Source organism: Bos taurus, chromosome 4 (genome assembly GCF_002263795.3).
Source record: "Bos taurus isolate L1 Dominette 01449 registration number 42190680 breed Hereford chromosome 4, ARS-UCD2.0, whole genome shotgun sequence".
Classification (NCBI taxonomy): domain Eukaryota; kingdom Metazoa; phylum Chordata; class Mammalia; order Artiodactyla; family Bovidae; genus Bos; species Bos taurus.
The window spans coordinates 5,509,582-5,525,288 of record NC_037331.1 but is presented as its reverse complement, the minus strand read 5'-3'; the positions used below and the strand labels follow the sequence as shown (position 1 = coordinate 5,525,288).

Genomic DNA, 15,707 nt, shown 5'->3' with positions numbered 1-15,707 from the left:
AGCGGCCTGTCCATCCCGTTGTTGGACTCAGAGTCTGGGGACATGAGCTGACGCACAGCAGAGAGCTCAGTGGGTTTTTTGTTTTGTTCTGTTGTTTTTGTGACCACTCCAGCGGTTCTGCTCCCGAAAGAGTTCCCAATAATAACTGAATTTCATCTCTTAGAATATCTGTACTGAAAATAGAACTGACTTCAATAGATACGTATAGACTTCATACTGGCTTCAAGGTTGCAGGATTAGGAGGCAAAGGAAAAAGCCAGAACCCTCAGTGCAGCTCAGATTTTGACAGAGATTAAGGACTTCTCTTTGGATGACGGAAACCGTCCCTCCAGTTTCTCAACTTCTCATTTTATTCAGTCTTTCTCCTTCTCTCCCTCCCACCCTCACACTCTGTCTGTCTCTTTCCTGATTTGCCTGCATAGGGACAGACAGGTAATGGAGAAGAAATTGAAAGGGAAAATACAGGGAAAATGTAAATGAAAAGAAGTTATTATAACTGTTATAATGAAGTGCCTTTCATTTAAATATAAGAATGTAACGCTGAAATGAACTTGTGATCCTGAAATGCATTTTTAATGAGTTTCCTTTTTATTTTGCTGCTTCAGTGGCATATTTTAAAGACCCTTTGAAAAAAGCCACATTAAAACCCCCACCAAATGCCACAACACGCAAAATTGGATATTGGTTTATTCCAAAACTGCTGATCAGGAAGAGTGGCTCTTCATCACAAAATGTTGCAGTCACTTTATTTAAATGAGTTTGAATTTGCATTGTGATGTGCCATTCTGATTTAGGGGAAAAAAATTAGATTTTCAGATCAAATTGACCCAACCAGTGAAGCGTTAAGGAACTGGCAGGTTTAGTCTGAAAGCCTCATGTTCTATCAAACCTGCAGCCGGTGGAAGTCACCAGGCCCGTGGGAAACAACTTTCTCGTCGTGTCCTCCTCTGTCCCCGCCGAGTTCCACTCTCACCGCTCTCCTTCTTGTCCCCCCAGGAGAGAGACCGTTCCAGTGCAACCAGTGCGGGGCCTCCTTCACACAGAAAGGCAACTTGCTCCGGCATATCAAGCTGCACTCGGGGGAGAAGCCCTTCAAGTGCCACCTCTGCAACTACGCGTGTCGCCGGCGGGATGCCCTCACCGGCCACCTGAGGACACACTCCGGTAGGTCCCCTGGGTGGGCGCAGGCGGCTCAGCTCAGGGGCGCCTGGCTCCCTGTTGGGCAGCCCTGTTCCCAGGGCCAGTCCCCTGGGCATTGGCTGCACCCAGTCAGAGCATCAGCTCCCTCCCGCCATGTCCTCTGGTCTCCCAACAAACCAGAGAAGAAGGGTGGGGAAATATTACACACGCTCATGCACACACACACACACACACGTCTCCTCTTAGAATATTTTAAGAGAGTCCTCCTCATCCCATTTTTCAGGTAAGTGGGTTTTTCTTTGCAAAGATTTTACCAGCTTGCCCTTGTCCTGAGTCTGCTGCCAATGCCCCGAAGTTTCCAAACACATCTCTCCATGATCGTTGTGAAGCCACCCTCATTGCTGTTTAAGGCCTAGCATGTCGGGGGTCATCATGGGGATAGTTTTCTTTGCAAAGGTGTCGCCTGGTGCACCGCCAAATGGGCCCAAAGGGACCCAGTGTAGCAGTCACACCAGAGGCTGACTGAGGCCCCGGTAGGAGAGGCCAGTTTGGAGCTGTTACCAGAATGTTGTAAGCCCATCCAGGTAATTGGGGTCTCGGTGAGACGATGGTATCTGTGAATGCTCCACAGTATTTGGAGTGCTCCAGCCTGGGAGCCCAGATCAACCTCTGATTATACTAGATCTCCTGCCTCTATAGAAAATTCCTTGGTGTTCCATGATCCAGTGGCCCTGTCTTCTTCAGGTCAGAGGAAGACAGGGTGAGACCTGTGTGCTGTCCCTGGGGGCATCTGACATCACGCCCTTCCCCTGCCCTCAGGGAGCTCACCGCCTAGACCAGCAGCTCCCCATCACCCCCAGGGCAGCACCTCAAAGAGGCCCCTGGCCCGGAGGAGGGGGTGCATGTCCTTGGAGAAGGTTGGCCTGGACTCAGGTGGTCTCTCCCCCATGGGAAGCAAGTGTAGTTAAGGCCGGGATCTGAAGCCTTCACACATTTGTCGAGCTCCCCAGGGAAGAGACAGCAAAGGCCCAGTGTGTAGCAGGTGCCATGATGCATGTGAAGGGATGGCAGGGGCACAGGGAGGAGGCAGCAGGTCTCCAGGGAGGGGTTTCTGGGTTCACCTTTGGAAAAGTTCCCAGTGAACGTGTGGCTCTGTGAGTGGTCCTAGAAAGGGGGCTGGGGGGCATTTATGAGTATGGGGGGGATGTCCTCCCCAAGGGACTCATTGGAAGGCCATGGAGACAGTTGTGGGGGGCAGGCTGCTGGTCTGGTTCTCAAGTGCTCGGCCCAGCCATCTCTCCTTGTTCTGACCTCCTTCCTGACCATCAGCATAGAGGAGGCTCCTAGGTGCTCTTAGAAATCCAGGATGGTGTGGTGTGGGCGAGCATCCTAAAATCTCCTGAGAAAGGAGCCACTTGAAGCCAATGGCTCCTCCCACAGCAGGAGATCAGTGGGTGACCCTGGGCCAGGGCCCTGCTGAGGGCTGGGAGGACTTTGCTGCAGGGGACAGGAAGACGGCATTTCCCCAAAGTGGGATGATGACACCATGACAGTGAGCATTCTTGGATGCTTGCAACGTGGATAATAAGGAGTGCATGTGTTGTCCCCTGAGAGGTGAAGGTTTACAGGGTCCCTATAGGCTTCAGAGGTGACAGTTACACCGTCTGTTTACAGAGCTCACCAGGAAGTCTGGGACAGAGCCACTTCACCAGTACCCTTCTGGTAGAGTCAAGCCAACACCATCAACGTTGGTAGTGATGCTGCACTGGAGTTGGTAGGATACACAGCACCCCTTTGGTAGAAAAAGCAAAGACTCAGTCTTAGCTTGACACCTACCCTTGTCATCCCAGATCACTCTGGTTTGCAAAGAAATCTCTTCTGTGTATCAGTCGTGTGGTGAAATTAGAAACATCTAGTGCTGTGTTTTAGGTTATTCTGGCTCCATTCCTGCTTATTTCATTTGTGGCGTGATGGTGTCCTGCTCCAAGTATGGCTAACAATATAGATAGTCATAGGCTTTGGACAGTTTATTTCCATTAAGGATTCACTGATGAGCAAGTAGATAAAATTATAGGGGGAGAACTATCATTGATCCAGGGCTGCTGGTGATTCTGCCATCAGAAAGTGCCACTGACACACAGCTCCTGGGGGAAGAAAGAAAACAACAGAGATTTAGGTTCTACAAGATGATTTCGTAGGAACAAAATGAAGACGTCAGCCTTTGTCTACAAACCTAAGTGAGGTTGTGTTCCATTCCATTGTGAAGTGGCCGCACTCCCATCCCACTAAAAACTGCCATCAACTTGGTGGCTTTCCCTGGCAACTGGTGTTGGCCTGAGATTCCGGCTATAGGACTTGTCCCATACTAATAAGAGGGTGGTCTGGAATGGTGTGTGGGGGGGTCCCCCTCCCTTCTTCTCTGCTTTCTTTGGAAGTTGCAAGCTTGGCTAGTGACCTTCCTTCCTACAAAATAGTGGGCTACACTTTAAGATACACTGTAGTTCAGTTGCTTCCAAGAACTGAAGTGTGTTCCAGAGTTAAAGTCAATCATATACTCAGACAGAAATGGGTATTCAGATAGAAATGGGTTTTCAGGCCACATGTACAGGAATTTGCTGAAGTTACAGTGTTTCCAAGAAAGGACATGGAGTGAGTTATCTTTATTCTATTAGTTTCTAAAGGGCATACTCAACAAAAAGTGCAGTTTTAAGCAACATTGTATATTTCAGTGTTGTTTCCCCGGTTAGGGATACAGCACTCTCTCCAGATAAAGAATTATTCTTTTTCCCCACTAGTAAATGTTCCAGAAGTCAAATTTTGGTTTTCATCCTGGTTGTCTTAAACTGCAGCTTCTGTTCACCTAAGTAAGAGATTTAACCAATACAAGCTTTCGTTAAGCCATTTCACCAAACATTCCTATGTGGATGGCATAGATTTTGACATAATACTCTCAAATATGTGAAATCTAACAATATGAGCAGGAAAGAATGAGAAGATTCTGGCTTTAGGATGGAAATTAATAGAATATCCTTTATCCATTTCATCTCCTAAAATGCTATCTATTATAATCTTTAAATGTAGGTATGATACGGATTTGTGCTAGTCTTTTCCCAAAATATCACTCAATAAAATTCGTGGAGAACTAAACTGTGTATAGAAGTACACTACTCAATACAGTAGCCACAAGCCATAGGTGCGATTTACTTTTTAATTACTTAAAATTAGAGTTCAAATTTCTGTTCTTAGTGGCACAGACCATACTTCAATCAGTGTTCACACATGGCTCATGGCTGCTGCATTGGACAGCTCAGGGGGAGAGCATTTCCTCCTTCATAGTGAATTCTGTTGGACCGGGTGCTCTATTGAAGAGAAGCCACACTATTCTAAGGGTCTTTGAGGGGAGAAAATAGAGCTTTTCCAAGTTAGAACCAGAAAATACATTTTGGGAACAGAATGCTTATTTCATTAAAGTCTGTTTATCCACTGTGGTTTCTTCCAGACCTCAGATTATTAGTTTCAGACTAATTTAGGAGTTGAATTCACTTTGATAGCATTAAATCCGGCACCAATGTCATGCCAGACCTGGCCCGTGGTGTAGAAGTGGACAAGAGGCTGACTTGTGTATATTATCCTGCCAGCGTGGGTACATCTTCCGCACATCTCTGCCTTGGTGTTGGGCATCCCTGGTATCACACTGCAGTGGTTTGTTTTCTTCAGTTAAAAGACAGACTTCATGGTTTAAGTAGGAGAGAATTTGGTAGGCCGGACAGTGAACAAGTTAAAAAGAAAAAAAGGCGACAGGAGTTCTTGGTACACTCAGGAAACCCCTGATCACTCACATTTTAAAATTCAGTCATCGTAACTGAGTCCATAATACTTTTAGCTCTCAAGAATGGAGGGGTTGTGTTTTTTTTTTTATTTTTTTGCCTTTTTGATAAGAAGTGTATTGCATGCCTTCCCACGACACGTATGGCCGCTCTTTAATCGGGGTCTCGAACTCCATTGTGTCTCCCGCAGTTGGTAAGCCTCACAAATGTGGATATTGTGGCCGAAGCTATAAACAGCGAAGCTCTTTAGAGGAACACAAAGAGCGCTGCCACAACTACTTGCAAAGCATGGGCCTCCCAGGCACGCTGTACCCAGGTAAGCTCCGAGGGCACAGGCTGCCTGCCGCGCGCCGCGCGCCCCCGCCCGCGCGGGGGTGGAGGGGCGGCTCCGGCCACTCAAGTCTCACTAGCACTGCCTCCTGCTCCCCAGCCTTCCCAGACTTCCTCTCGCCAGGGAGCACGTGCTCATGAAACCCCTCCCTCCCAAAATCTGGATCAGCTTCTACGATCATCAGATCAGATCAGATCAGTCGCGCAGTCCTGTCCGACTCTGCGACTCCATGAATCGCAGCAGGCCAGGCCTCCCTGTCCATCACCATAGCGACCCTTGAAAGTCTCAGGTTTTTACTTTTCTGTTTTTTTTTTTTTTTCTTTTTGATGGTTTTTTTTAACCTAGGAGTATAGATTGCTTCTTTGTGCTAAGATGTGAAATCTGGCTATAAAAATGATTTTTTTTTTATGAAGTGGATCAAATAAGAGTGTTCAGGCCAAGTTTTGATTCATCGGTGTTGGCACCTGCCTGGCACATGGGGAATTGAAAGACCCTGACTGTCTGTGGTCCTGCAGCTGGCACGGGATTCGAGGGAAGCTTCTTTTTTCCCTCGTGCTCTGATGCTTTGCTGGGTATCTGTTGCATCTCAAGATGTTTGGCTCTGATTGGAGACAAGCTGAAGTGAAAGGTGTTAACAGAGAGAGTATGGAAAGGGCTGAATTTACTCAAGGGTACAGCAGTATTGTCAAAAGCACCTTTCTGATTTTCTAAGACATGAAATTTATGGATAGATCAGCTCAAGTTCACCTCTTTCAAAACACTGCTCATTTAGCATGACTGCTGGAAAAATCCTTGTTGGATGGAGGTGTGCATACATATTAAGTCACTTCAGTCGTGTCTGACTCTCTGCGACGCTATGCAGTGTAGCCCAGCAGACTCCTCTGTCCATGGGATTCTCCAGGCAGCCATACTGACGTGGGCTGCCATGCCCTCCTCCAGGGGATCTTCCCAACCCAGGGACTGAACCCTCATCTCTTACATCTCCTGCATTGGCAGGCAAGTTCTTAACTACTAGCACCAGATGGAGGAGTAGATGTTAAATGAATAGTTGAGATTTTATCAAGCCTCATTCAGCTTTCTGACTTTAATAAATGGCTCATAAAGAAAAATCCACCAGGGAGCTCTCAGGTTATTAGTTTTAAATGTTAACATTTATTTTATTTTGTTATTTGGATTAGATACGTATAACATGAGGCTTACTATCCTGTTTTTAAGTGGGGTGGTGGTTTTAGTTGCTAAGTCATGTCCGATTCTTGTGACACTATGGACTGTAGCCCACCAGGCTCCTCTGTCCATGGGATTCTCCAGGCAAGAATACCGGAGTGGGTTGCCATTTCCTTCTCCAGGGGGTTTTCCTGACCCAGGGATCAAACCCAGGCCTCCTGCACTGCTGGCAGATTCTTTACCGACTGAAAGGGAAGCCCCATTTTTAAGTGTGCTTCGGTGCTATTAAGCGAATTCAGTAATGCTCAGATTACTAATGGCAGCTGAGATCAGAGAAAAGAATAGTCAATGTCAGAATAAAGTCCTAAAAATTGAGTAGTCTTGGCATCAAGGAGTAGGATGCTGTGGTCCTAGTACCATGTCCCCCGCTGATCTGGGGTCAATCTGGGTCCAACATTTGATTTCACTGGGCCTTAATCTTCTCACCTGTAAAATGGGGAGACTGCATCAAGTTATCTTTTAACTTCCTTCAAAGTCTAAGGTCTATTTCTAGAACATAAAGGCATTGTAGCTTAGTGGAAGAGAGGAAAGTAGATATTAATAATAATAATAATAATTTATCAGTTTGTGGCCAAACCCTCGAATAGGAGATTAAGGGACGAGAAGATGATTATAGTCCTTTAAAATAAAATGTAAATACTTGATATTGCATTTTTCGGTTAAAAAATGGGTATTGGAAGTCAGTGCTTTTAATGAATGATTAAATAAGTCATTTATCTACTCAACAAATATTTACTGAGGACATATTATATACCATGCCAAGTCTACTGAAGATCAGTTCAGTTCAGTCACTCAGTCATCTCAGACTCTTTTCAACTCCATGGACTGAAGTATACAAGGCTTCTGTATCCATCACCAACTCCCAGAGCTTGCTCAAACTCATGTCCATCAAGTCGGTGATACCATCCAACCATCTCATCCTCTGTTGTCCCCTTCTCCTGCCTTCAATCTTTCCCAGCATCAGGATCTTTTCCAATGAGTCAGTTCTTCGCATCAGGTGGCCAAAGTATTGGAGCTTCAGCTTCAGCGTCAGTCCTTCCAGTGAATATTCAGGACTTTTTTCCTTTAGGATGGACTGGTTTGATCTTGCAGTCCAGGGGACTCTACTGAGATAGTAATCTGAATTTCCCTCCAAAACTGCACACATGGAATTGGGATGGCAAGATGATCCAGAGGCCCTGCAGGGCTCACTGGTTGCCTCCACTGTTTTCACGACTAAGCAGACAAGCCCTAACGTCCAGCGGGCTTCAAGGAGCTTCTCCTTCACCGAGACCTGGATGCAAGCTTTTTTTCTGACTCTGTTTCCGAATGCCTCTTAGGCTTGTCTCTTAGGTGGGAGTTGGGCAATTCCTGCCTGTCTGATCTCATGCAAAGGCTCTCAGCAGAGATCTGCATCATGCCCTCACCCGAATGCACACATTAGGGACTCCCTGGAGCTGGAGTCTCCTGTGTCCATGTCAACACGCTTCTACGTCAGGGATATATATATTACATAGTACCCTACGGTCAGAATTCATTTAGTCCTAAGATGTGAACTGATCCCCTTTGGGGGTCAGATGGTTTGGAATTCCACACGTGGCTTTTAGTCCTGTTCTCAGGAGATGAGAAAGCTTCTCGTGTGAACTTCATGCTGGTGGAGGATCCATAAAAGCCCTTTGAAGAAGGTCCTTCAAGGCTGCATCAAGGCGCAGGCAGGCAGTAGGTGAGGGCCTCACTGGGCTGTGGCCGGTTGATCTATACTTTCTGTGCATTTCTCATGTGCATCCCTCCCACACCTCCTAGGACCCGGCCTCACAAGCATGCACATGGGCCCTGAAACAGGCTTGAACCCCTCCAGTCCACCTTAGGTTGAGGCCATTCTTTGGGCTTAGGTAAAGACAAAGCCTAGTTTATGAAACATGGCCAAGACTTAATTTTTCTGAATATGATTTTATTTATGAAGAAGCTTTCTGGTCATCTGCTATAATTTCCCAATGTCTTTATAGAAAACATAAATTTCTCTTGAGCCTTTAGGTGCACAGATTGTGTTAGAAGCTTAGAAAGAAATGTATCAGTGGTCTGGGAGCTCTGGACTTGTGGTCCCTCACTGTGGTGGCTCTGAGGGTCTCAGGAGGCCCATGATCTGGCAGAAAGGAAACCCAGCTCAAGGTGCTGTAGGCACTCTGGGCAGGCTACAGAGTCTGTGTTTGCAGAAAAGGATGAGCACATCAGGAAGCATATTAGCTTGATCAGAAACACAACCAGTGCAATTGACTTCTGTGGGTTTTATTCATACCCCTCCTGTAAATCAGGATGTGGGCTATTATGTTTACCTATTTAATAAAAAACCCCACATTTCCAAGGCTAAAAAAATCACATTTACCGGTGGTAATAACTGATTTGAAATATATTTTTTCAATGTGGCATTGATTGTGAAGCAATGAAAACATAAAATTTAGAAATAGGGATTTTCCTGGCAGTCCAGTGGTTAAGACTCTGAACTACCAGTGAAGGGAGCACAGATTCAATCCCTGGGCAGGGAACTAAGATCTCATTAAGCTTCATGGTACTGCAAAAAAAAAAAAAAGGTTAAGAAAAAAATGCTTAGGAACGCTCAGAATTGCTTCTGGCCTCACAAGCTGTGCTGGGGCCAGAAAACACAGGGGAGCCATGGGGGAGAAAGGCTTGGATGCTACACGTGTGTCTTCTGGGGTCATGGGATGTTTTTAGCACAAAATTGGTGTCAAATTTTGTCAATTTGTCAATCTTGTTGGAATAATATAAAGTGTATGTGGAAAAATAAAAGAGGAATTGGCATTTTTTAAGAAGAAAAGTAATGTCCAATGTTATATTAAAACATTGCTGTCAGCTGGACCTCTTTGAAGAACAGACAGATAAATCAATAATCCTATCCTATCCTAAGTCACTTCAGTCGTGTCCGATTCTGTGCAACCCCATAGATGGTAGCCTACCAGGCTCCCCCGTCCCTGGGATTCTCCAGGCAAGAACACTGGAGTGGGTTGCCATTTCCTTCTCCTAAATCAATAATAGAAATGGATAAACCTTCCAGAGACCCTGTGATCAATCAGCATGTCCTATCTAAGAAAGGAAGGCACACAGAGGAGTGGGATTTCAATGAACTCTGCAGAACTGGTTTGGGAAGAATTGATTAGCCATTAGGAAGAAAATCAGTTTAGATTTTTAGCTTCTTGTGTATTAGGAGAAATTTCAAGGAGGTGAAAAATTGATATTTCCGAAAGTCCAACCATAAAAACTAGTACACAGAGAGGCTATGCAGAATATATAGCTGTATCTTCAACTATGGAAAGAAAGGGATGACGTAGCAAAGCAACAATCAGCTAGAAGTACTCCCTAGATCACCTCTCATCTCCACAATTTCTAGACTTCCTACAGCGCTTGTTCGTTGACTTTCCGGGTTGCTGTGTTCAGGGCCCAGGAACTCCCGAGTTCTTTCCCCCTCTCACCAGGGTTGGCTGCAGCATTCTTGTGACCAGGTTTCTCCTACATCTCTGTTCAGTGTGACAGAGTCAGACCCTTAGATCATTTCTAGCTGAGAATTCTTTCATTCTCAAGAGGGCTGTTGTCAGGAGTGACTGAGTGAGTGTACTGGGGAGTACTTGAAATGTTAAGAGGACTTGTCAACGGGACACAATTGTAAAATCACAGTCCAGCTTCTGGGGAGAGTGGTGGTGCTTGTTCCCTGATCTTAGGGGATAAGGCAGGTGTCATCAGCTCTGATCCTCCTCTGTGTGGCTGGCAGGGTTGCTGGGAAGATTAGAAATAATCTCCGCAAAGATCCTGGCTCTTGTAGGCACTTAACACATGTCAGATTTAACGCTGGATGACGAGACCGAATCCTTTGACTATAAGCGTTTCTAAACTGGTCTCTCTAACTGTCTTTGACTTTAGTCATTAAAGAAGAAACTAATCACAGTGAAATGGCAGAAGATCTGTGCAAGATGGGATCAGATCGTTCCCTCGTGCTGGACAGACTAGCAAGTAACGTCGCCAAACGTAAGAGCTCTATGCCTCAGAAATTTGTTGGTAAGAGTTAAACGTTTCCTGTCTCTTAAAAGAACAACCATGTGGGTGCTTTAGACGGTGATTAGTTGAGGGAAAAAGAAAGGAAACATATCCCGTTTTTAAAAAAAAAAAAAAGCAAAAATTAGCAAGCTTAATATTTCTCAAGTCTCTCGGAATGGTTTTCCGATAGGCTTCTTAAAAATAATACCAGATCTTCTCCCAGGGGCTGTTCTTAGAGGTGGTTTTGCAAGGTCTGGGGCACCTGGTGAGATCTGCTCTGTGTCTATTGGGGATGGCTAATCAGTGAGCCCAGGGCAGAGGGCACAGCGCTCAGACCCCCAGCCTCAACAGCCTTGCTGAGCCTCAATGGCTCCTTTGTCCAAAGTTCATAATACTCCCCACAAGGGCTACTTCAAAGTCTAAAAGGACAGAACTGCAGGGCAACTGGTCCGCGAGCTGCACAGCAAGGAGTAGGCACGGCCTTGATTGCCGTTTTCCCTGCTTGGTATCTGTGCAGTGCTGTCAGAGTGGGGTAACCCTCTCCTCCAGTGTAGATGGTGGGCATACCCACAGCCGTGTCATCCAGCCCCGACGCTGGAAGTGTAACTAGGGTAACACCTGGGCAGGTGGGAGGGTAGAGAGGCGCTGGGCTGGGGCTCAGCCTGAGGGTGTGAGCTCACCTTGGAAATGACTCTCCTCTGCCGCCCAAGTTCCATCCTTTACATATCTCACAGGCTTTTATGGGCTTCTCTCGTGACTCAGACAGTAAAGAATCTGCCTGCAATGCTGGATACCTGGGTTTGATCCCTGGGTTGGGAAGATCCCCTGGAGGAGGGCATGGCAACCCACTCCAGTATTCTTGCCTGGAGAATCCCCATGGACAGAGGAGCCTGGTGGGCTGCAGTCCATGGGGTCACGAAGAGTCAGACACAACTGGGTGGCTAAGCACACACACACAGGGTTTTATGAACATAGAGTAACATCAGGATGTGAGAACATTTAAAATCCTCAATGTGAAGATGGTATCTGGAAAGAGGATGGGGGAGGGGAGGGTCAGTGAAGTTGACAGTGACCTTGAGCTAGGAAGAGGATTTCTACACATTTTTCACAGTGGAAGAATGGAGGATTCTAGGCAGATCAGAACAAATACAGAGCAATGGTGATGCTGGCTGGGGACTTGAGGGGGACATGTGGACAGGCTCGAGAAGCAGATTCCAGGGTGAGTCACGGACCCTCAGGGAATCCCCTAAGTAGCAAAGCCCCAGTCAGCTCTGGTCACAGGTGAATGGCCTTCAAATGCCAAGGTGAGAAATGCAGCTTTAACCCAGCAGGCAGAAGAGAGCACTGGCACGTCTTTAACTGGAGTCACCTTTTGGAAAATAGAGACCTCTGGTGCCAAAAATTGATTGGAAATGGGAGAACGTGGGGCCTTGGTGGCCTGGAAAGAGGAAGATATGGGGCAGAGGCTGGTGAAAGAGGAACGTGGGGGCCACACGGCTGATGGAAACCGCAAGTCATGGGGACTCGGGGACACGTGTGCCATTGACAGGTTCTGGGAATCGACAGTCTGGGTTTGATCTGTCCGTTTTGAAGGACTTTCTGAATGATGCCCCGTGGGAACCTGGGGAATGTGTGTTAGGAGAGAGGATGGTACTAGAATGGGGTCAGTAGTTAGTGAGGCCTGGGGTGGGTGCTGACCTGCAGGAGGGGACAGGACCCAAGGGGAGGCCAGGTTCTTGGGTTCCAGCCTCTCTCCGACGCTGAAGAAAAGGCTCCATTTAGAGGTTTTTTTGTAGGTTTGGAGTTGGGAGGGGTGATGGGAGGAAGGAATCAGTTAAAAAACACTTTTCAAAGAACCAGCCGGAGACAGAGTGTGGGGAGTCGCCCACAGGAGTGTGAGCCTTTAGACTGTGAGAATGGGGAGGCCACTCACTTCCTGCGCAGAAGGAGTGAGGTGACTCAGAGCACTGACTTCTGGGGGTGGGATTTCAAGCGGCAGCAGGTGAGAGTGAGAGCAGGGCCCCCACCCCTCCCAGGAGGCCGTGTGTGGTGGAGGGGGGATGGGGCCCCCTTAACCAGGGGAGATGGAGCAGCAAGTGTGTCTGAGGATGCTTGGACCGTCATGGGCCCTGGGGAGCTGGGTACCACTTCCTTCTTCAGATCAGAAAACTGGAGGATGCCAAAAAAAAGTCAGTCATGTCTGACTCTTTGCGACCCCATGGACTCCATTGTCCGTGGAATTCTCCAGGCCAGAATACTGGAGTGGGTAGCCTTTCCCTTCTCTGGGGGATCTTCCCAACCCAGGGATCGAACCCAGGTCTTCCTCATTGCAGGCAGAGTCTTTACCAGCTGAGCCACAGGGTGCCAAGGGCTTTGTGAATGGGTGTTTCAGCCCCTGTGGCTGATGGAGACTTCAGACCAAATTACCATCGGTGAAACTCTGCTGAGCTACCTCCAGTGAGAGCACAGTTTAGGTGTTGTATTGAGATTTAGATAGTTTTTGTGTTGAAAAAAAAAAAAAAAATATATATATATATATATATAAAAAAAAACAGAACCCCTCTCTCTGATCAAACAAAACTAAGGTTAAAAGAAGTCCCTGGGGAGAGGTGGACCACATAGGAGAAGCTGGGTGGGGACCGAGGTAGAGGGTGCCAGAGTGGAGATTGGAAAGAGGGGCTCTGAGCCAGCAGTGCGCTCTGCTGGATGTTTCCCCGAGAGTTTGGTGCTTGGCAGTTTATTTCTAGAATAATGCCTCTTGCCCTCACATCAACTTGATGGGGTTTTCATCAACCACTCCTCCCTTGTCATGGTTTTTCCACGCCAAAAATCAAAAAGGAAATGGACCTCTAAGACCTCTCTTTACCTCTAGAAGCTGAGTTTATATTCTTATATAATTTCAGAAAGAGTGTGTAGGAACCCAGCTGTTACTGTACAAGCTGGCCCAGTACTGGTGGGGTTGAAAGAGCTCCAAGTTTTCATTCAAGAGAGGCTCAGACCCAGCCCTCTTACTATCATGCTTGGTCACTGAGTCGTGTCCAACCCTTTGCAACCCCGTGGACTGTAGCCTGCCAGACTCCTCTGTCCATGGGATTCTCCAGGCAAGAATACTGGAGGGAGTTGCTGTTTCCTTCTCTAGGGGATTTCCCAAACCTGGGGATCAAACCTGCGTCTCCTGTGTCTCCTGTATTGCAGGCAGATTCTTCCCCATTGAGCCACTGGGGAAGACCCTTACTACCATTTGTATTTATTTTGAGTGATCTCTTAATTCATCGGACTTTGCATGCAAGCAGCTGTGTTCAATAAGCTCCTGCAGGAGTTCTGTTTCCATATACTTTTCTGTGTTTGAGGAGGCCTGCCTGCTGCCTTTCTTCTTGAAGAACATTGTGATGAGTGAGGTTGGTCACTGTCTTTGTTCCCCCAGTCTAGAACTTTCTAGATTTTGCCATCATGACTGAAGGCAAGAGTTCCATTTTCTGTCTGAGTGCCTGAAGAGTTTTTTCTTTAACCTAAAAGTTGAATACAACTAGGTTGTGTCTTGGTGTTTTGCATTCTGAATAAAAATTTCCTGACATTTTAATCTGGGGATTCCCTTCTTTTCCATTTCTTGGAAATTCTCTTTTTTATGAATATGTATTTTGTTCCCTCTGTTATGATCTCTGTTCAGAGATACCAGTCGTCCTTTTATTGGAGAGTTTATCTTCCATATCAGAGAAGGTGATGACACCCCAGTCCAGTACTCTTGCCTGGAGAATCCCAGGGACGGGGGAGCCTGGTGGGCTGCAGTCCATGGGGTCGCTAAGAGTCGGACACGACTGAGCGACTTCACTTTCACTTTTCACTTTCATTCATTGGAGAAGGAAATGGCAACCCACTCCAGTGTTCTTGCCTGGAAAATCCCAGGGACGGGGGAGCCTGGTGGGCTTCTATCTATGGGGTCTCACAGAGTCGGACACGACTGAAGTGACTTAGCAGCAGTCTTCCATATCTGTTAGCATTTCTCTAAGTTGGTTGTTTTTTTTTTTTTTTTGCCCTTTTCACATTTATTCACTATTTCTATCTTGTGATTCCATTTTCAGGAGTTTATGTTCTATTACTTGCTATTTCTAATCCCTGTATTATCTGTAAATAACACTGTTTGGACCTCATTTTGTTTCCTGAGATCTAAAAATCTCCTTTCTCATCTTCTTGTGTTGTTCTAGCCCGCCATGTTTCAGTATCTTTTTAATTGAATTCATGTCACAAAGCAGTTATGAGGCATTCTTCTCTTCTTTGAATTAGGCTTTTTCTGAGGATGGGCTTATTGTTCTATGTTTAACTTCCTTTCTTCCCTTATCTTGCTAGAAAATATATTCACAGTAACCATGACCTTTTCTTTTCATCTTGCTTATTTGACTTGGGCTGATAGAGCTTGACTGATGTTTGCTATGTTCTTCCCATTGTATCTGAGATGTGGTTTTTTTGTTTGTTTGTTTTTTTCTGAGCGAGTTCAGCTTTTCTCAATGCTGAAGGAATGCCAGAGATGAGGTTGGAGGAGTTCAAGGAAGGCAAAGTGCAGTCTTTGTTAAAAGACTTCCTCTCTGCCCTTTCTCCCTCATTCTGAGATTTGGTTAAATGCTCTAAACCAGTTATCACTGTACCTGGTTGGGAAGTATTCCTAGCTGCCAGCGGATGCTCTGGCCCTTGGGGTGTTTCCTCCCAGTGCACAGCATCAAGGACTTAACTCGCATCTCTCACCTAGTGAATCAGCCTCAGCGCTCACTCATCCAGTGTCACCTGGTCTCATTAGGAGAGGCTTCAACTGCTTTTTGATCAGAAGTGAAAAAAGACAGCTATTTGAATTGATTCTCTATGGATATGAGGATGTTAAGGAAACTGCTGAGGATTTTGTTGCTTCATAGTTAAGGTTTTATAAGTAAAATCAGCTGTCAAGCTTAGCCATGTATCTCATGCCAGAATTTTCTTTCCTTGATTTTTATAAATATGTATTTCCTTAGACTATGTACCTTTCTTTAGCATTCTGCCAAAGTGAATGTTGTGGGATTTTCTTACTCTGTGGAGTATTAAGGGAAGAGAAATTCTGTGGGTGGTTTTAATATGCCACATGGGTCTTCCCCCTACATCCTTTGATTGTTGATACCCAGTTTCAAAGAACAGTTGCT

At 46.2% G+C, this 15,707-nt stretch overlaps 1 protein-coding gene across 21 annotated transcripts in view; it reads left to right on the top strand.

Annotated features, from left to right (window-relative positions):
* Positions 1-15,707, top strand: part of IKZF1 (IKAROS family zinc finger 1) — a 97,840-nt gene that overhangs the window by 74,965 nt on the left and 7,168 nt on the right. For 13 of the 21 annotated variants that reach the window (XM_024990854.2, XM_005205098.4, XM_005205106.4 and 10 more), the window contains 3 exons: positions 997-1,164; positions 5,158-5,283; positions 10,432-10,566. In XM_024990854.2, coding sequence (XP_024846622.1) covers positions 997-1,164; positions 5,158-5,283; positions 10,432-10,566 — 429 coding nt within the window. The remainder of the gene's footprint in view (positions 1-996; positions 1,165-5,157; positions 5,284-10,431; positions 10,567-15,707) is intronic. The other 8 variants (XM_005205105.5, XM_005205109.4, XM_059885722.1 and 5 more) reach the window with 5 other exon arrangements.